This window comes from Gambusia affinis, linkage group LG10 (assembly GCF_019740435.1).
Source record: "Gambusia affinis linkage group LG10, SWU_Gaff_1.0, whole genome shotgun sequence".
Classification (NCBI taxonomy): domain Eukaryota; kingdom Metazoa; phylum Chordata; class Actinopteri; order Cyprinodontiformes; family Poeciliidae; genus Gambusia; species Gambusia affinis.
The window spans coordinates 27,479,298-27,497,300 of NC_057877.1; the positions used below are offsets into that span (position 1 = coordinate 27,479,298).

Sequence of the window (18,003 nt, forward strand, 5' to 3'; positions counted from 1 at the left end):
ATTTACAGATTTCACTTCTACATTAAAGGTTTCATTTTTGTAAAAAGAAGAAAAAAGTAAAATCAAAATTCTGATCATTTTGTAAAAGCAACAGAAGTGAATATTTTTTAGGCACAGTGAGCCTTTATACTTTCACTCACAAAAAACATACAATTTATTGATAATTCAAGTAATTCCATTATAAGAGTATAATTGCTCATCTTTATTTAAATGGCACTAATATAAAACAACTCTAACAACCAATAAGAGTTCTGTCTTTTTTCCCAGGTCTTTCTCTGGTATATTCTTGCAGTTGCTTACACGTGTTAAGTGTTTTTACAAAGATTAACCCATCCATGCTTTATTCTTTGTTTCCATGGAGATGTATTTAATTTTAAGCCTTAAAAAATTGTAGGGAAATTTTATTTGAAATGTGGCTTTTTCTCTTAATTTTCTATCCAATTTTAGCCTGGCCATAACAGCAAATTGTGACCCTGATATATGAATCTTCTGCTCTTCATTTACTATGTATTTTAGGTTTTTAGTTGATCTTTGGGAATCAGACCTTACTTATGGGTGAAGGATTCACAAATGTGGGTTAAATTGCCTTAAAAAGATAGGTATTCTGCGACAGACTGGCGACCTGTCCAGGGTGAACCCCGCCTCTCGCCCGGGACGCAGCTGGAGAGGAACCAGCGACCCTCCCGACCCCATTAGGGAAGAAGGGTGTTCAGATAATGGATGGATGGATGATAGGTATTCCTGTGAAAATGACTTGAGGAAATTTGCTGTACAAGTTAGAGCTCTTAGTTTCGACATATTCAATGTAGCTTGTTTTTGTCTAGAGGCTTTTTTGTCAGGCAAAAGTTTGGGTCGCACGCAGACGTCTTCATTATGTTCTGACTTTGTGCCGTTGACACAACATATCTATGGTCGTTGAGGCTACTGCTAGCTAGCCGATAATCAACCGCTAGCAATCTAGCTAGCCGATAATCAACCGCTAGCAATCTAGCTAGCCGATAATCAACCGCTAGCAATCTAGCTAGCCGATAATCAACCGCTAGCAATCTAGCTAGCCGATAATCAACCGCTAGCAATCTAGCTAGCTGATAATCAACCGCTAGCAATCTAGCTAGCAGTTAATCAACCGCTAGCAATTTAGCTAGCTGTTAATCAACCGCTAGCAATCTAGCTAGCTGTTAATCAACCGCTAGCAATCTAGCTAGCTGTTAATCAACCGCTAGCAATCTAGCTAGCTGTTAATCAACCGCTATTAATCTAGCTAGCTTTTTCCGTTTAGCATTGAGTAGTCAGTTGGTGGTACTGCTACTTTTTCATTTTTGTAGCATGCTGCCCGCATTCTGGGGGAAAAAAGTTTCTTTAGACATCCTGAATTATATCACTCCTAAACATTTTTAAATAGAAAACCTGGTTACTTTGAACCAAAGAATAGAGAAAAGGGTTACAATAAAAATATGTCTGCTAACAGCCTTTAGCTCCGAAGGTGGTTCTGGAAAAATTTAAATCAATAGAGCCTTGTTTGCAAGGGAAAAAAAAGTTAAACATAATTCATTGAGGACACATTTTTATATCCTAACATACAATAAATGCGGCTTCTTGAGAAATAATCTAAGAAAGCAGGTCAGTATCACTAAAATCTCCCTCCAACGGCGGCTTCTGGGAGGCCTTTGCGGCGTCTGTCGGCGCTACGGGTTGGACCGGCTTGAATTGTTTCCAGGGGCTGGAGGGGCAGTGGAAAGGGTGGTTATTGGCGTTGGGGGAGGCTGACGGTTTGGAGGAGGTTCCTGAGTGGAGACCAGCCCAATTAAATGGAGACGAATAAATTAATTCACCACGATGCCGTTATTAGGGCCGTTATAGATAGAAAAAACAGGAGGAGTAAATGTCTTCCAAAAAATACACATTTTATTGAAAAAAGAACATTTCTGACTTTGAAAAGTCAAAAATTTGCTAGAAAAAAACTTAAATTTTGAGGTTAATCTCAGCAGTGTTCTTCAAAACATTTGGAAATTTCTGAGTTTTAAAAGTAGAAAAAAGATTTTTGAAGTTGGAAATTTCCTTGTTTTTCTATAAGATTTCTAATGATTTTTCAAGCAAATGTTCAACTTTTCATATTCAAATTGCAGATTTTTTTCTCTATAAAATTTTTGAGCTTAATCTCAAAATTTGAGTTTTCTCTAGGAAAGTTTTTACTTCAAACAAAAATTTCCTTATTTGTTTTCTTAAAGATAATTTCTGATATTTATCTTAAAATGTATTTTTCTACCAATGCTCAAATTTCCTTTTTTTTTTTTTTTTTTTTTTTTTTAGAAAATTTCTCAGATTAGTTTTTTGAAATCTTTTGGGAAGTTTAACAATATTCTTTGGCCACCATTTGCCTTTCTCAGGACATTCTTGATCACCCATGATTTAGATGATTTGGACTTACAGCTAATAAAAACTCAGCACCGTCATAAAATCAAAACATTAAATTTTTTAAAAAGAAGTTCATTTTAATTCAGAAATGTTTTGGGCTACTGCAGGGTTTATGTTTGCGACATTGGTTTTTGCTGAAATTACTGTGAAGCTGATGTTTTTTTCTTCTACTCCTTTTTCCAAAAAGCTTTCCTTCCACTCAACTTTCCATTAACATCTTGAACACAGCATGCTGTAAACAGGCTGCTCATTCAAGGTAATGTCAAAAACATATATTTTTTATCATTGCAAATCAAAGTAAGTGTCTCACCGCAGACAGGGCTCTGTCTTCGCACTGCGCCAGGAAGACACTGGGCTGCTCCAGTCTCCATGGTGCCATATCCACGGTAGCGTTACAGTTTGCAAACTCCTGCATTATGTTTTTTTAAAAAGGGGGAACCCAATTATATCCAAAAAATTCTATATGCAGTTGATTTATTTCATGTTTTTTACCTTATTCTCCTCATCTGGGACACACAGGTCGTTGAGATCTTTGTGCTCAGCCTTTGCACACGTTGTTTTCTTCATGTCGAATCTCAGCTTGTACCTGAAACCTGCAACAACCTGCAAACATAAGCACAGTAAGTTCAGAGCAGGAGCAATAATTTCTTACTGGTTTTGTCTTTGTCTCCCTCTTTCAGTCTGTACCTGTCTAGTGGCGTGGCTGACTCTGTTCAGGGTGAACAGGTGAGTTGAGTTGGAAATTGAGTTAAACTTGGACACTGATGCTAAAAGAGGAACTTTAAGGTCATCTGAGTTTTCTTCAATCTCCACAGGGCAGCCCAAACACTTCGCTTTCTCTGCGGAAATGTAGCCGTCTGAAGAAACAAAATAATTTAATGCTATAACAAAAACTGTATAATGACACTGTCATCAACATAAAATGACACCAACGACTAGAATATTATTTCTAAACTTGTTCACAGCAAAAACACAAAATCTTACCAAATACTTTTTGTCTAGTTCTTGGTGCAAACATCTTAGTACACTTGAATTAAGACAAAACTATCTTACAGGTATTTTTTCAGTGAGATATGAGCTTAGTTTAGATCAATAAATCCTTAATATTGATTTAAAAAGTAACTCTGAATAATCTGACAGTGTAACTAATAACCTTTCATCAATATTAGAGAATTATTGACTTAAAACAAACTCCTGTCTCCTGTAAATTTGTTTTTAAGTTAGTTTGTATTCTTATATATTTGCACTAGACAAAAATGACTTGCTAAGATTTGTTGTTTTTGGAGTGTTCAAAAGGTAAATCAATAATTTTTAGTTTTTTAGTTTTTTTTAAAGTGTTTAAAGTGAACAAGATAAAAAAAAAAAAACACTTGAAGGCATCAAACCACCAAAATGTTTTATTAAGTTCTGTGTTTTCATTACTTCTTTTACTGTTTTCTGCCAAACGTTTATATTTTTAGTAACTGGTATCTTTCTTCTGATAGATCAGATCAGTTCAAAATGTGTAAAATCTAAACATCAGCAGTTCAGATTCAGCTCGTCTAATTTCAAACAATGAACAAAATAATACATGGACTTTAAATTCTTCAGCAGAAAAATGTATTTTATAAAAGAAGTAATTTTCCATGTTGGTCCTGGAAATTGTTGCCTCACACTTTGAAAGAATCTGTTTGCATTTGCCTCTGGCTGGTAAAGCAAACAGATTAAAGTCTACATGCTGCTGTTTTCCATGCAGCGACAGGTTAATGTTGGGCTTTTCTTATTTGCTTCAATGTATTTCACAATCTTGGTTTCTCCACACCCACCAGTACATGTTTTTCCTATTTGAAATTTCTTTTAAAGCAAAATGATGTGGCAGAAAAACACAAGAAGGAATATTTATTTAATCCAACTCGTGATTCTGTAGGAACGCTCAGATATCGGACTTTTTGCACACAATAAACAAAAGTAATCTTTCTTAATTCAAGACTGCAGTGAGAATGTTGATGGGAATTAAATCATATTGACGTCCAATTTGCAGTTTGCAACATGTGGAAAAAGTTCAAATATTGTCCCAAAGTAAACCTTTTGGACAGTGTTGTAGTTTAGATTTTTTTTTGACCAGAAGCGTTGAAATTTTAATGGAAAAGTCCAAGTATCACTGGCAGGTTATTTCACTTATAACATGGGAAAATGTGCTGATAAAAGTGAAATTGGAACTGGTCATTTTTCATCAACATTAAGTAATTATGGACCTAAAACAAGCTCCAGTTTCTTGCTGAAAATTATTGTAAGTTAGTTTTATCTAAAGTTTTATTAAGATATTTGCGCAAGAAACTACAACAAAATACTTTGTAATATTTTGTGTTTTTACTCTATACATGGAAAAATCCTGCTACATATACGCTAAAATGTGGGAAAGAAAAACAATGTTTCCAAATGATTGTTATTTTGGTTCCTAGAGAACATATCATATTACATTTTAAATAAGACAAAACTAACCTTAAAGTAACGTTTCAAGATGCAGGAGCTGGTTTTAGGTCAATAATTACTTTATGTTGATGAAAAATTACCAGTTCTTCTGGCAGATTATTCCACTTTTGGGAAAATGTTGTTATAAGAAAAACTTTTCTCTAAAACTGCTTTGCTTTTACAAATTATGAGACATTTTTGATCAAATCTTTGCTTTGACCTTCACCTCTTAATTCTGTTAATTCAGACACAAACCCCTCCTCCCCCAAACTATTTCAATATTTTATGCCTTAAATGTTTTTTGTAGATTTTCTATGGCTAAATAAATGCAAATGTACCATAATTTATTTGATTTAGATGTTTTTGCTCCACTGCAGGATGCAGGTTGAGTAACTAACTGATGAGTTTCTGGTAAGATCATTCACTCACCAATATTACAATACACCTCTTTAGTGACGGTTTCTTTCTCATTCATGTGGACTGTAGAGTTGCATGAAATTGCTGCCTGGAGGAAAAACATTGTAGAGTTTAAGTTTTAAAACTTGAACTTTGTTCTAACACAAGTATTAGGAGAGAGAGAGAGTTATTTTATTATTATTTAATATCCTTTAATAATTTTAACGTCGTTACCAGAGCTCCGGTGGGAAGATAGTCGCAGTCGGTCCAGTTTTTGCTGCCCCCTGCTGGACAGTCACTCCTCCTGCTGGTGAACTCCAGGTAGTACCTGGAGTCGGATCCGTCCTCTGTCTGCACACAATCAATCACAGTCATGCAACAGATTATTAGGGCCAGAAAAATTAGTATATTTCCAATTTATAAGATCCAAAAGTCTAAAATTTCTAAAGGCTATGAAATTTCTGAGCTTGACAAGTTGAAAAATTGCTAGAAGAGATTATAAGTTTGAAATTAATATAATACATTTTCTTTAAAAAAAAACCCTGAACATTTCAGAGCTTCAAAAGTTGGAAATGTTTGAGATTTTATTTGTATAGATCTCATAACTCTAGTCAAGCACTGAGTAATCGAAACAATAATTCAATATTGAAAAATTACAACATCAAACAGACAACGATGTAAGGTTGTGTGGAAATGTTGGTATTTAAAAGATCAAAATGAAAATAATTAATGTAAATAACATAAATACAAAATAAAATCAGGCAACAAAAGAAATCTGTACAGTTACTGTCAATAGGGGTTAAAATATCCAAAAAAGAAATGACTCAAGTAAGAGTAAAAAATATACTTTTAGGAGTATTTTTACTACACTACTGCAAAAAAACACAAAATCTTACAGAATATTTTTGGTCGAGTTTCTAATGAAGATATCTTAGTACACTCAAAATAAAAAAAACTATCTGAAAGTAACTTTATAGCTGGATATCAGAAATAGTTTTAATTCAATAATTCCTTAATAATAATTAAAAATACTTGCTCCATATGCAGATTATTTCACTTAAAACAGGAAACCATCTTGTTATAAGTGAAATAATCTGCCAGTGAAACTAGAACTTTTTCATTGACATTAAGGAATTATTTACCCAATAAAAGCTCCTAAATCTTGCTGAAAACTTACTTAAGTTGGTTTGTCTCATTTCAAGTGTACTAAGACTTTTGCACTAGCCTGTAAATTACATTCCCGCTGTTTATTTATTAGATTTTGGCGTCCTTCTACGCTGATGATCATGTTATTATACAAAACCAAAAACACTTTTTAACATTTTCTGTTTTTGCAGTGCAGCAGTGTAAAAATACTCCTAAAAGTATTACTTCTTTTAAATTTAACCAGTCACTACACAACTCTGCAATCAGCATGTAGCAAAGGTCAAAGGGTCAAACTGCATTTTCCAGAAATCTGTCAGCCATTTTGTTTTGGAAAATAATTTCTAAATTCAACAAAAGCTGCGATTTATGTCTAAATCAAGATGACGGAAACATGACTTCATCACATCTGACTCTGTCTGAACTGCGGAATAATATTAATGAGATCATGAATATCAATGAGATCATGAATATTAATGAGATCCTGAGTTCTCCTGCGCTGTTGCAGGAAGCTGCATTATTTCTCCAGCTGCTGTACCTTCTTGGCCACTCTGATCTCAAACAGAGCCAGCTTCTGTCCGACGGTCAGCTTGCTGTTGAACTCATGCAAGGCGCTGGTGACGGCCTTCTGCACTGAGGGGTCATCGCAGAAAACCAGAACGCCTCGCTGGCCGTCCACGTCCGCCTGGACCAAACAACAACAACAACAAAACTAGAGACGTTAATGGCAAACTCGCACACAAAAGATTAAATCTTTATTTTAAGAGAGAAAAGTAATGTTTTTTAAAACATTTGAGGGATTTATGACACATTTGCAAAACTGAAGGTGGGATCAATTTAGCCTGTTTTGATAAAGTAAAGTATAATTTTTTATTTAAGATGTCACACAAAGTGATTAAATGAAACCACTTGGTTCATAAAATCATCTGTAAGTGAAAGATTTCATGTGGTTCCTAAGATATAATCACCATTTCTCTCTCTTTTTTTGATGTGATTGTGTCTACAATCAGAAAACACAATATTTTACCAAGTATTGTTGGTCCAGTTTTAGTAATGTTCTAATTTTGTTTTATTTCAAGTGGAATAAACTACAAGTAACTTTTCTCCAAGACAAAGTAACTTGTTTCAAGTTATTGATCCAATGGTAGATTATTTAATTTATAACAAGGGAAAAATGTCCTGTTATTAGTAAATTAATCTGCCAAAAGAACTAGAACTTTTTAATCAGTATTAAGTAATTAGTCACTTAAAAAAGCTTCTGTTTCTTGCAGAAAAGTAACTTGTAAATTAGTTTGTCTTATTTCAAGTGTAACAAGATATTTACACTCAATTACTTGACTGTTATTATTTTAAAAAATACGTTTAAAAGTATTCTTTGTGCATCATTATAAGTGAAATACTTTGCCAGTGAAAATATGGATAGAATGTTTTTATCAATATTAAGGAAAAAAGTTACTTGTAAGTTATTTTTGTCTAATTTAAAGTGTACTAAGATATTTAGACTAGCAACTCGACCAAAAATAGTAACATTTCGTTTTTGCAGTGAACAAGCCTGAAAATCACATTCTCACTGTTGATTTTTTAATATTTTGGTTTCCTTTTATGCTGATGACGGTGTCATTATGTGTCATTAAAAAACAATGTAGTTTGTGAATAACTGAATGAAGTTTGCTCAAACTGCGCTTCAGTTTTTGCCTCATTTAATAGAATTAGTTTTGATAAGACACAATAAGAACCAGATATAATTAGATTGGAGGTTTTTTGAAAAGTGAAAAGCCACAGTAACAACAAATTTAAACAGCTTTTTGCTTCACAAATACATCAGCAGTTTAAAATCATTTTGAAGTAAATGCACCCACAATAAAACGCTCAATTTCAGGTATTATCTCTCTCTCTCTATATATATATATATATATATTTTATTATTTAAGTTTTCCTGAGCAGTATTGATGTATTTTTTTAATTTCCACGTTGTGTAAATAGTGACTTCAGTTCATTTGACATCACAAGCTAATTCGCTGAAGTTGGTAAAATTTATAAATTGGTCCAAAATGTAGAAGTTTAATAATTTACAGGTTTCTTTTCAACCCATATTGACGAGTTTCATCAAAATTTGATTTCTCCTTTGGATCTAATTGCTCATAAAATTAGCTTATAACTCACCAACTCAATATATAATCACAAATCTCATGCTGTACAGGTTGTATACATTTTCCCTGTATTATCACTTGTAGGAAAAAATCTTATTTTAAATTAAATAATCTGCCAGTGGAACCAGAACTTATTTTTATCAATGTTAATAAATTATTTACTTAAAATAAAGTCCTTAATCAGGGGTGTCCAAACTTTTTTATGGGTCAAACTCGTTCAGTCAAAAGCACAAAATAAACCTACAATCAAGCAAATAGTTATTTTTTATTTGTTTTCTTGAAGGAAGTTGATGTTTTTCATCATATCTTAAAAATGTTGAAAAGAATTTTGCGCGCTTGCTGTATTAAATCATCTAGTTTTAAATTATTTTAGGCTTAGTTGAACAAATTAAATCTGTTATAAGAGCAGGATTTGGTTAATTTCAAAACGTTTAGATGAGTTTAATACATTCGATAAAAGTCGAATTGTGTAAGTAAAAAGACGAATACTTTGTTGTTATGTTTAACATTTTCTATTCCAAATCATTTTTTACCATGGATTAAAATAAACAAATTTGTATCGTTCTTGAACTTCAGTCGGGGGCCACAAAAAAATCAGTCGAAGGGCCACAAATGGCCCTCGGGCCGCACTTTGAACACCCTGTTCTATATCTTGCTGGAAAGTTACTTTTAAGCTGGTTTAGTTTTATTTCAGGTGTACTAAGACATTTACACTAGAAACCAAACCAAAATTACTTGGTGAGATTTTGTTTTTAAGTTCTTTATAAATCAATAAACTCTGGAAAAAATGTTGTGGTTTCTTTAAGTCATTGAAGAGTTTCTCACATCTTAAAGCTCTTCTTCTCTCTTTTCGAATGTTTTCTTTTCTCTTACCTGCCCGAACGCTGAGCTGCAGAAACACAGCAGAGCGGCGACAAACAGCCCCACTGCGCTGCTCATCATGCACGTTGGTGACTGCTTCGCCTTTTTACTCCGCTGCAAACCACAGAAAAAAATAAAACTAATTATCAGGGTTTTCACCTCACAAACCAAACTTCCCTGTGGACAAAATCTGTGTGACAACAGATCAGGCTGAGACTCTGGCAAATGGCAAAGAGCCGACGGAGAACAACACGGCAGCGAGCGGCTCTGAGTTCTGACTTGGAGCTGCAAGCTTCACAATATATAGAACTCATGACACACAATGTGGTCACTCCAGTTCCAGTTGAACAATTTTCATGCAGGAGACGAAACCACAGGGTGGGGAGAGGTCAACCTCGTCCTCGCTGGAGGGTCAGTTAACTTGTTCAAATATGCGAGTCTCCAAGAATCAGGTTTGCTAATGGAACAATTTTGCATAACAAGAACATTGTCAGACCAGAATATCCAGCACGTGCATCAATTTTTCAAAACTCTGAGCTGGTGGCATTCTATAGAGAAACGTGTTTAGCCTCAGGACTTATTCCATAACAAATACTGGCGCCTTGCTTGTGGCAAAGCATTGCTGCTATCAGCCTGCTGCAGGGAACCTCTGATTGGTTTTGCGGAAACTCTCCAGCCTACCTCCTCTAACAGATTGAACAATACTAATGTGGTTAAATAGTAAAAAAAAATAAGTAAAAATGTTAAGAGAAATAACGAAACAGTTTTTACTTCACATCCCCCAGTCGAATTGTTCCAAAGCTAGCTTACAGTGAAAATCCCGACTCCTGTCTCCGGATGATTGAGTGAATTTGTCCTCTTCAGCTGTGGCTGGGATTCCTGAGGAAGATGATGACACAAAGGACACACACACAATTTTCTCTAAGAACTGTTTGCCCTCCCACTCAATACATCAGCCATTTCAGAGGCAAAGGGAACGCAAAGCAAAACGCACAAACTTCCCCACATTACGCTCTGAACCACACAGAAAGCGACGCCTAAAAACACAGATTTGAATTTGTTTGTAACGTTTGTGTTTGCACGCCACTGTTAGCACGATCGCTGTGTTTTTTCAGTCAGTTTTAAGTGGAACTTTGTCCCCGTCGACCTTTAACCCCAGCCACTCTGATTTCCCCACCAACTGTCCGTCAACAAGCTGAGGAGAGCTTCCATGCACCAAGATCAACAGATTACGAAATCTTTTCTGTGGATCTGCCCCCAGTTTGCCTGTTTACAGTTCATAAGTCACTTCAGCGGCATTTAGAAATTTAAAACATACTGGAAAGTAAAAGATTACAGGGAAATGTGGTAAATTAAAGGAGCTTAATTCTTCTCAAGACGTTCTAGTTGGGGTTTGAGATATTGCTGCAGAATCTGATTTTTGGTGTAATAAAAATGAACATTTCTTTGTATTCCTCCATCTCTGGTGTGTTTGAGATGTTTACAAAGATATAATTTAAAGCTTGCACTGCAAAACACAACATTTTGCCAAGTAATTTTGGTCTAGTTTCTCGTGCAAATATATGAAATAAGACAAAACTAACTTATAAGTAACTTTTCAGCAAGAAATAAGAGCTTGTGGTGATGAAAAAGTGCTAGTTCCAAACGCAGATTAACATAATTTCTGGCATAATTGATAGAATTCATATTAATTAATTAATCAAAATCTGATTTAATGTGTTTGTGACCAATTGTACTGAAATAGACGCACAGCATGATAGTGGCGCCACCGTGCTTGACAGCATGTAGTGTCCTTAGGTTTGAACACCTCAGATTTCTTCTTCTTCTTCTCGTTGTGGCCAGAAAATATCTTTAAAAGGTGGATTTCATTTCAGACTGAGTTGTACAACAGAGGTTATGAGAATTTGTGCTTAATTGCGACAATATAATCATAATAGGAGGAAAAAAACACAATTTTACCAGAAAATGTATCTCAAAATTGTGAGTAAAAGTTGTTTTAATAAGAAAAAAGCTTACTAATAATAATAATAATTTGATGCTAGCAGTACTTCCACTAATTATGGTGACATTTCTCATTAAAATCTTTATTATGACTTTATTCCTGCCTTTAAAAATCAAACAAAATCTTAGCCTTGCCTAAATATTCAATTTTAGAGTTGACCTGAATTCAAAGTCCAAATAAATAGAAGCTGTAAACCAAGATGGCCGTCCTGGACCTGCTTACATCACACATAACTATGAAAATGCAAGGAGTACACTGGTGAAAAAAAAAACTGATTTTCCAAAAATTTTATCTTCAAATTCAATTAATTAAATCAGTTTATCGGCCAGCTGTATATCAGAGTAATGGCTTCTTCCTCGGTGAGCAGCCTTTCAGGCCATGTTGGTTCAGAGTGGATAAAAACAGTAAATACGCTGCTTTTCTAGAATATTACATAATATTGAATGTTTGAAAAGCGCATGAAGTGTGTCGATATTAAATAATATTGAATATGGTCGCTCCTTTCTTCCTCCAACTTTCATCGTCTTTACTGAGTCTGGCTCCATGTGATTTGGTGGTCGACTCCCCCTAGTGGTCTGGAGGTCTTCTGTTATGTGGAGTGAGTTTGTAGCGTTTTATACTTCCTGTTATTTTTGCTGTTTGCAGCATTTCTCTTCTGTTGCATGTGGTGACAGGATTGTTCTGTTGTTGCATTATGTCTCTTTTGTATTTGTTTTGTTGGTTGTAGGTTTCTATTTTTTTATTTTTCTGTGATTTAAGCGTTTTTCATCTGGTTTTGGGTTTTTTTGTGGTTGTGTGTTTTGGAGTTTCTTTCAGCTACCATACTATTTCCATTAAATTAAATCAGCATTTTAACATCATTCTGTAAGTGTTCAAGTTTTACTGATTATTTGATCATTTAAGTTGGACAAAAAACCAAAACTAGATTAAATTTGGTAATTTAAGTATAGTATTAAGTTAAATTTGACCAAAGAAATCAAACAAGAAGAAACTTACTCTTCACACAACAAGCTGATACTTTTTTGTCTCTCCTCTCTAATAACGCTGCTAAGTCTATTTAAAGACAAGTGGAAATCCTGCATTAAACTTGACATGTAATGCTTTTTTTTGTTTTGTTTTTTTTACTGTTTATTGAGTTAAATTTTCCATCTTGGATAATGATTTCTTTACATTCATAATTTACTCATTAAATGGAAAATTCAGATGCTGCAGAGAAACTTTTCAACTGACTTTCTGCTTCTGTGGTCTCTCTTCATGAGCTGCTCTCACATTTACAAAGCAAACCACAGCTGCACTTCCTATCTGTCACCAATCTACCTTCACATTGCTTCTCTAACCATGCAGCTAAATCCACATATGAGCAGACTGGTTGTTTTCCTTTTAACTGCTTTTCTTCCAGGTAAGTTTGATGCTTTTTCACTACATTATTGGTTTAAAATGAGGTACTTTGTGATTTCTCTTTTGATTTGCGGGTAAAATTTTTTTTATAAAACCGCTGAACGGTAGAAATATTGATTCTGGTTCCAATTAACCAAGTCAGATATCAGACTTTGTTACTCAAATCCATGTTCATGAATAAAATATTCATTTTTATCTTGTTTTTTTTTTGCCCATACAGGGGTGATAGCTCTCAGTTTTGTTCTTTCTCATTCTGTGGGTTTAAGACACATGAAATCAACTGCAGTGTTTCCACAGAATCAGCCTCATTCGCCATGTTCATGTACAGAAACAAGAAATATAACTTAACTTCACTTCGCTCTCAATGAAAACATTGAATTAAATATCTGAAAACTGTAAAAATAAAAAAAGATAATTTTTTGTTTCATCTAATATGTAGTGTTCTTTTTTCTTTTTAACGAGGAACATGAGGTTGAATTAATGCAGATATGAATCATATTGATGTTGGCTCTCTTCACCAGAGAGACAGCTCTCTAGTGCCAACCTAAAGGTAAAAGTCTAAACAGTTTGTGTCCAGGATGTGTGTGGTCTGCAGACATTTTGTCTCATGAAAATGTTGGCAGTTTATTGATCCATTGTTCTCCACTTTTTTTAGAAAATAATTTAAATTTGTCTTATCCTTAGCAGATATGGGTCAGTATCTTCAAAACCAGCTTCCTGTTTTTAGTGTAACAGGCACTGACTGCACAGTTGTGATTCAGTTACTATCAAATTAATAATACAAATTTGCTGAACTAAAGACAAATATTTTGTGCTTTTGTAACTTTTTCCACTTTCAGAATATTTGGATTTGTCTACATCTTTAAAAAAAAAGACATATTAGTGAAAGTTTTTCCTAAAATGTCTATAAAAATATAAAACCTGTCCATTTGCACCAACAATTTGTTGCGGTGACAAGATTTTGGACAATTCTTGAATAGTATAGTGTCTAAATTTCAGAGACCGCTGGTACAAGATATATTCGCATTCCTTCTGGTGTAATTATGTGTGTTATTTTTAAACAGTTGTGTATTTAGTCTACATTTCTAGCTGTTTATATGTTTTGTAAGTGTTTATTTTTGATTGAGCAGCTGCTAATAGGACAAGTTTCCCCTAGGGGATAATAAAATATATTCCATTTTAAGCATTTTACTGACATCCTCACATTTTCTCACACTGTTTCTGCTTCAGCATCACATTAATAAACTTTCAGAAGAAAAAGTGATAAAGTTCGTTCTTCATCAGGTCTCCGCCTGCAGAGGAATGGCAGCTCTAAGGCTCTTTTCTACAGGCCTGTTCTTCAGCACATGGAAACCATTCCCACTCCTGGTGAGCCCAGTCACCTGAATTATGACAAGAACAACTATTAATAAATAATCAATAAGATGCAAAGAGGATGGCGCCAGCCGTGTTAGGAAGTGTTGAGGTTTTCTCAAACTGTCTGGACTTTTCTTCAGTAGAACTTTCCAGAAGAATGAGCTACAGGGCTGAAAATGTTAGCATTTTGGAGCGTATTAATTCACATTTTTTACGTTTTTTAATTTTCATTCGGGTCTCAAATGCTTCTAAAAATAACTCAAGCGCTTTAAAAAAAAAACACCCAGCTGTTTTTCTCAATACGTTAATGTGTTTCTTTAGCCCTTAGAAAAACCTCTGGATTGTTAAGCAACATTCTGCGGGCACTGCCCCGTTACCTAGCAACCTCAACCGCCCGTTTCCTAGCAACTCAAGTAGAGCTACAGAACAATTGGTTGGTTTTTACCACTGTGTGCTCTCTAAAGTGTAAAAAAAAACAACAGAATGAGTGTTTTGTTGTCGACTTACCGTTGAGGAAAGATGTTTGTATGACTGCATCTGTTTGCAGACATTTTCATGCTCCAGTTTAAACGTTGAGAACGTTGAGTGGACCACGCCCCCCCCAACGCAATGTTCTGTATGTAGTATTTTAGCTGTGAAATTATACAAATTACACATAAAATTAGATTTAAAAAAACATCTGGTGGAAGAATTTTAGTTAAACTGAGAGAAATTTGTTGGATGTCATTTGTTCAGTGTAGCTTAACACGATGTAAAGTATGAAACATAACAAATATATTCAGGCAGTAAATTATTGTTTGTCTCAGGCCACCTATCCAACCACAGACTTAATGCACTTGCATTTGTTGCGTCCACAGGAAGCTACATGCTGAGAGATCATGCTGGGCAGCCGTGCATTAAAGCCAATCTGGGAGCAGAGTATGTTGTTATCGAGAACAAGGTGAGAAGCTTTGAAGCATTCAGCAGTGTGTGTTTGTTGGTGTCAAACTCATTTTCAATCTGGGTCGGTTCTGACAGAATACTTTGAAACTGTTAAAGTATTAATAAATATCTGTGTCTGTAGTCAACATGTAGTTCTTAAAATTAAATATCAAACATTGTTTCACATTGATCCGCCCCTCCAGAATTTTGCGATTGTTTTATTTTGAAATCAAAATCTATTTTTATGGTGCTAATTCTAAATATTTTAAAGATATTTTGCGATATTTGCTCCTCTGTATGGCGGTAAATGTAACTTTAGCCCAATGTCTTTTACATGTGTTGCAGAAAATTTGCAATAATCTCACAATTATGCTTTCGCATGAAAAAATGCAGGAATTTGTTGATTTTTTGTGAATCTACTTAACCACAGAATCACAAAACACTGGAGGGACTGCATGTTGTAATTTGCAAGTATGCAGATAAAAACTGCTTTGATTTGATTGACAAAATAACATTTAAGCACACAACTGTTGTCTTGAAAGTTATATTTATGCCTCCCTCTGGAGTCTAGACAGGGCCAAATCAGAAGTTTTGGTGGGCCAGGTTTGGCCCTCGTGCCTTAGCTTTGACACGTGGGGTTAAATATATCCGTGCAGCATCAGCTTTGAGATTCTTGTAACTGAAATGCAGGAATTATTAGTGAATATAACTCGAAGCGTTTCTCTCTGTGTGTGTTTAGACAAACTGGTATTTCAGCCTTGATCCGTCCAGAGTTGTGCTGAGCGGTGAATGCAGCAAAGATGAAGCTCTTCTGTCCCTCATGCTGCCGGATAATTCTGCACGTCTGGAGTTCACCTTCAGAAAAGTAACAAAACAGGAACCAATTTAACTGCTTAGGATTTCCTTAACACATGTTCATTTGTGTGTAAAATTTTATTGTCCGGTTATTTCTCCTACAGGATGAAGATCATTTCTACGTCACCAAACTGGCGGCTCGATTGTTCCCTCTACCTGTTTGCAAAGGATGCCCCAGTGAGAGCTCAGATATGTTACAGAAAACATTTTATCTGGAACAGTAAAATGTAAGCTTTAATTCTTTTTGTCTTACGGCTTTATTTTCTTCACAGATAAAACATATTCTGGGTTTCTATCTAACCAGACGCTTTTTAAAGCAGCAAATGACAGAAGCTTCAAGTGTACGTCAGAGTCGCTCCTTTCGGTTTCCTCTGAGCTGCGGATCAAGTTGGTTCGTCTGCAGATGCAGGCCTTCGGTGTCCCCGATGGGGAGTTCAGAGAAGGTAGCAGGAGGGCTGAAAACCTGACGCAAAATTTATCTAGTGGACATAAAAAGTCATTTTAAAGCAGACCCAGTTTTCAAAATTCACATTTTGCACGTTCTTGTATTTTCATTTGGGTCTCTTATAAAAACAGTCCAAGCATTTAATAAACACATCCAGATGGTTTTTAACAATAAGTTAATGTTGTATGATGTCTGGAAAATTAGTAATTTCAAAAGCCTCTGTCACCGTTACCTAGCAACCCAAGCAGAGCTCCAGCGTGTTTTCATCTGGTTTTACGGCTGTATTCGCTGTACAATGGCTGCAGGAAAACACAAGTGTTTTGTTGTTGACTTTCCATCCAGAAACTACTTGCTGTATTTTTGTTGGTTGTGCAGGAGGCTCCACTTCTGCTTTTCAAAGATATACAGGTGTATAATTGCACGTCTGTTTGCAGCCATTTTGACTCACGACTGTAAACATTACATATGGGGGCATGACCAGCAGCAGCTTATTTGGATTTAAAGTGACAAGAGGCCTAGATAAATAATGTTTGAACTTTTCCATCATTAATATGAACTATAACTAAATTAAAAAACTAAATAAGAACGATTTAGGAGAAAAGAAGCTAAAGTTATGTTCCACTTAGAGCTTATAAAATATGGAGGGATAAGAGTCTCACTGTCAAAAGGTATCAATAATCAGAGGTGGGTAGTAACTAATTACATTTACTTAAATACTTTTACCACACTACTTTTTACTTTTAGTAATGTTTTTATAAAGTATCGCTACTTTTATTTGAGTGGATTTTCAGGATATTCTACTCATTGTGAGGAACTAAACTTAACAAATAAAAAAACTAAAAAAATTACAGACACCTACAATTTAAGTTGAAGTGAGACGTCTTGTTTGTGCAAAACCTTTGCTTTACTAATTGTAATTTTACACTGGAATTACTTTGTTAGTTTCATTAAATCAAATTTTTAAAAAGCCAGATGTGGGAAAGTATTTCTTCTGCCTGAATCAGTTATTTTTTAATAATTTGTATTATTTATTTTCGTTTTAGTCTTTGAAATTCCAGAATTTGGATATAACTTTATTTTTTTCCTGTCTGATGGCATTTTTTACTCTACCAAAAACTGCTGAGTATTTTTAAATGTTGAGTTTTTTCCTCTCTTGTGTGTCAGAGGATGAGTGCTGGGCAGATTTTAACCATAGAGCGGTTCCCATCATCATCGGGTCCATAGCAACCGGAGTCCTCCTCGGCGTCGTGCTGAGCTTCCTGATCATCAGAGATCGCCACGCATCAGGATATGAGAGACTCTGAACTTAATGTTTCACTTTTTAAACTCTCTAAACGTCTAAAATTTACAGTTCACAGTTTTATATCAGTGTTGATGTTTCTGTCTTTTTAACAAGCATTTTTATTTATCAGTTACGCAATTTAAATGTTAAAGTATGGAGATATCACCTCATGTAAAGCACATTATTGCATTTTTTTTTTCAACTCACTTTTTGAATAAAAGGAAAAATTTCTAGAAGAACATTAAAATGAAATCCAAATTCACTTCTTGCACTTACTCTGTAAAAAGACATTAAAGTATAAAGAAATAACTTTTGTTATTCCTCTTTG

The 18,003-nt window shown here is 34.7% G+C and overlaps 2 protein-coding genes across 5 annotated transcripts; one reads left to right on the forward strand and one right to left on the reverse strand.

Moving 5' to 3' along the window:
- Positions 1–179: 179 nt before the first annotated feature.
- kng1 (kininogen 1) lies at positions 180–10,325 on the reverse strand. The gene is made up of 10 exons (XM_044130002.1): positions 10,227–10,325; positions 9,429–9,530; positions 6,944–7,090; positions 5,497–5,613; positions 5,296–5,371; positions 3,103–3,272; positions 2,908–3,018; positions 2,726–2,824; positions 2,620–2,632; positions 180–1,784 (listed from the first exon to the last, which is right to left on the reverse strand). The coding sequence occupies exons 2-10, from the start codon at positions 9,495–9,497 to the stop codon at positions 1,609–1,611; spliced, it is 978 nt and encodes a 325-aa protein (XP_043985937.1). The 5' UTR covers positions 9,498–9,530; positions 10,227–10,325; the 3' UTR covers positions 180–1,608.
- A 1,666-nt stretch (positions 10,326–11,991) lies between these two features.
- On the forward strand, positions 11,992–17,743 carry LOC122838980 (lysosome-associated membrane glycoprotein 3). Of its 4 annotated transcripts, none has more exons than XM_044130051.1 (7): positions 11,992–12,016; positions 14,101–14,184; positions 15,030–15,112; positions 15,833–15,958; positions 16,053–16,125; positions 16,221–16,391; positions 17,558–17,743. In XM_044130051.1, the coding sequence occupies exons 1-7, from the start codon at positions 12,010–12,012 to the stop codon at positions 17,695–17,697; spliced, it is 684 nt and encodes a 227-aa protein (XP_043985986.1). In that variant the 5' UTR covers positions 11,992–12,009; the 3' UTR covers positions 17,698–17,743. The 4 variants fall into 4 exon arrangements, with proteins under 4 accessions (XP_043985986.1, XP_043985987.1, XP_043985985.1 ...); XM_044130050.1 differs by lacking the exon at positions 11,992–12,016 and adding an exon at positions 12,232–12,817; XM_044130052.1 differs by lacking the exons at positions 11,992–12,016; positions 16,221–16,391 and adding an exon at positions 12,213–12,817 and having other exon boundaries at positions 16,053–16,175.
- Positions 17,744–18,003: the final 260 nt, after the last annotated feature.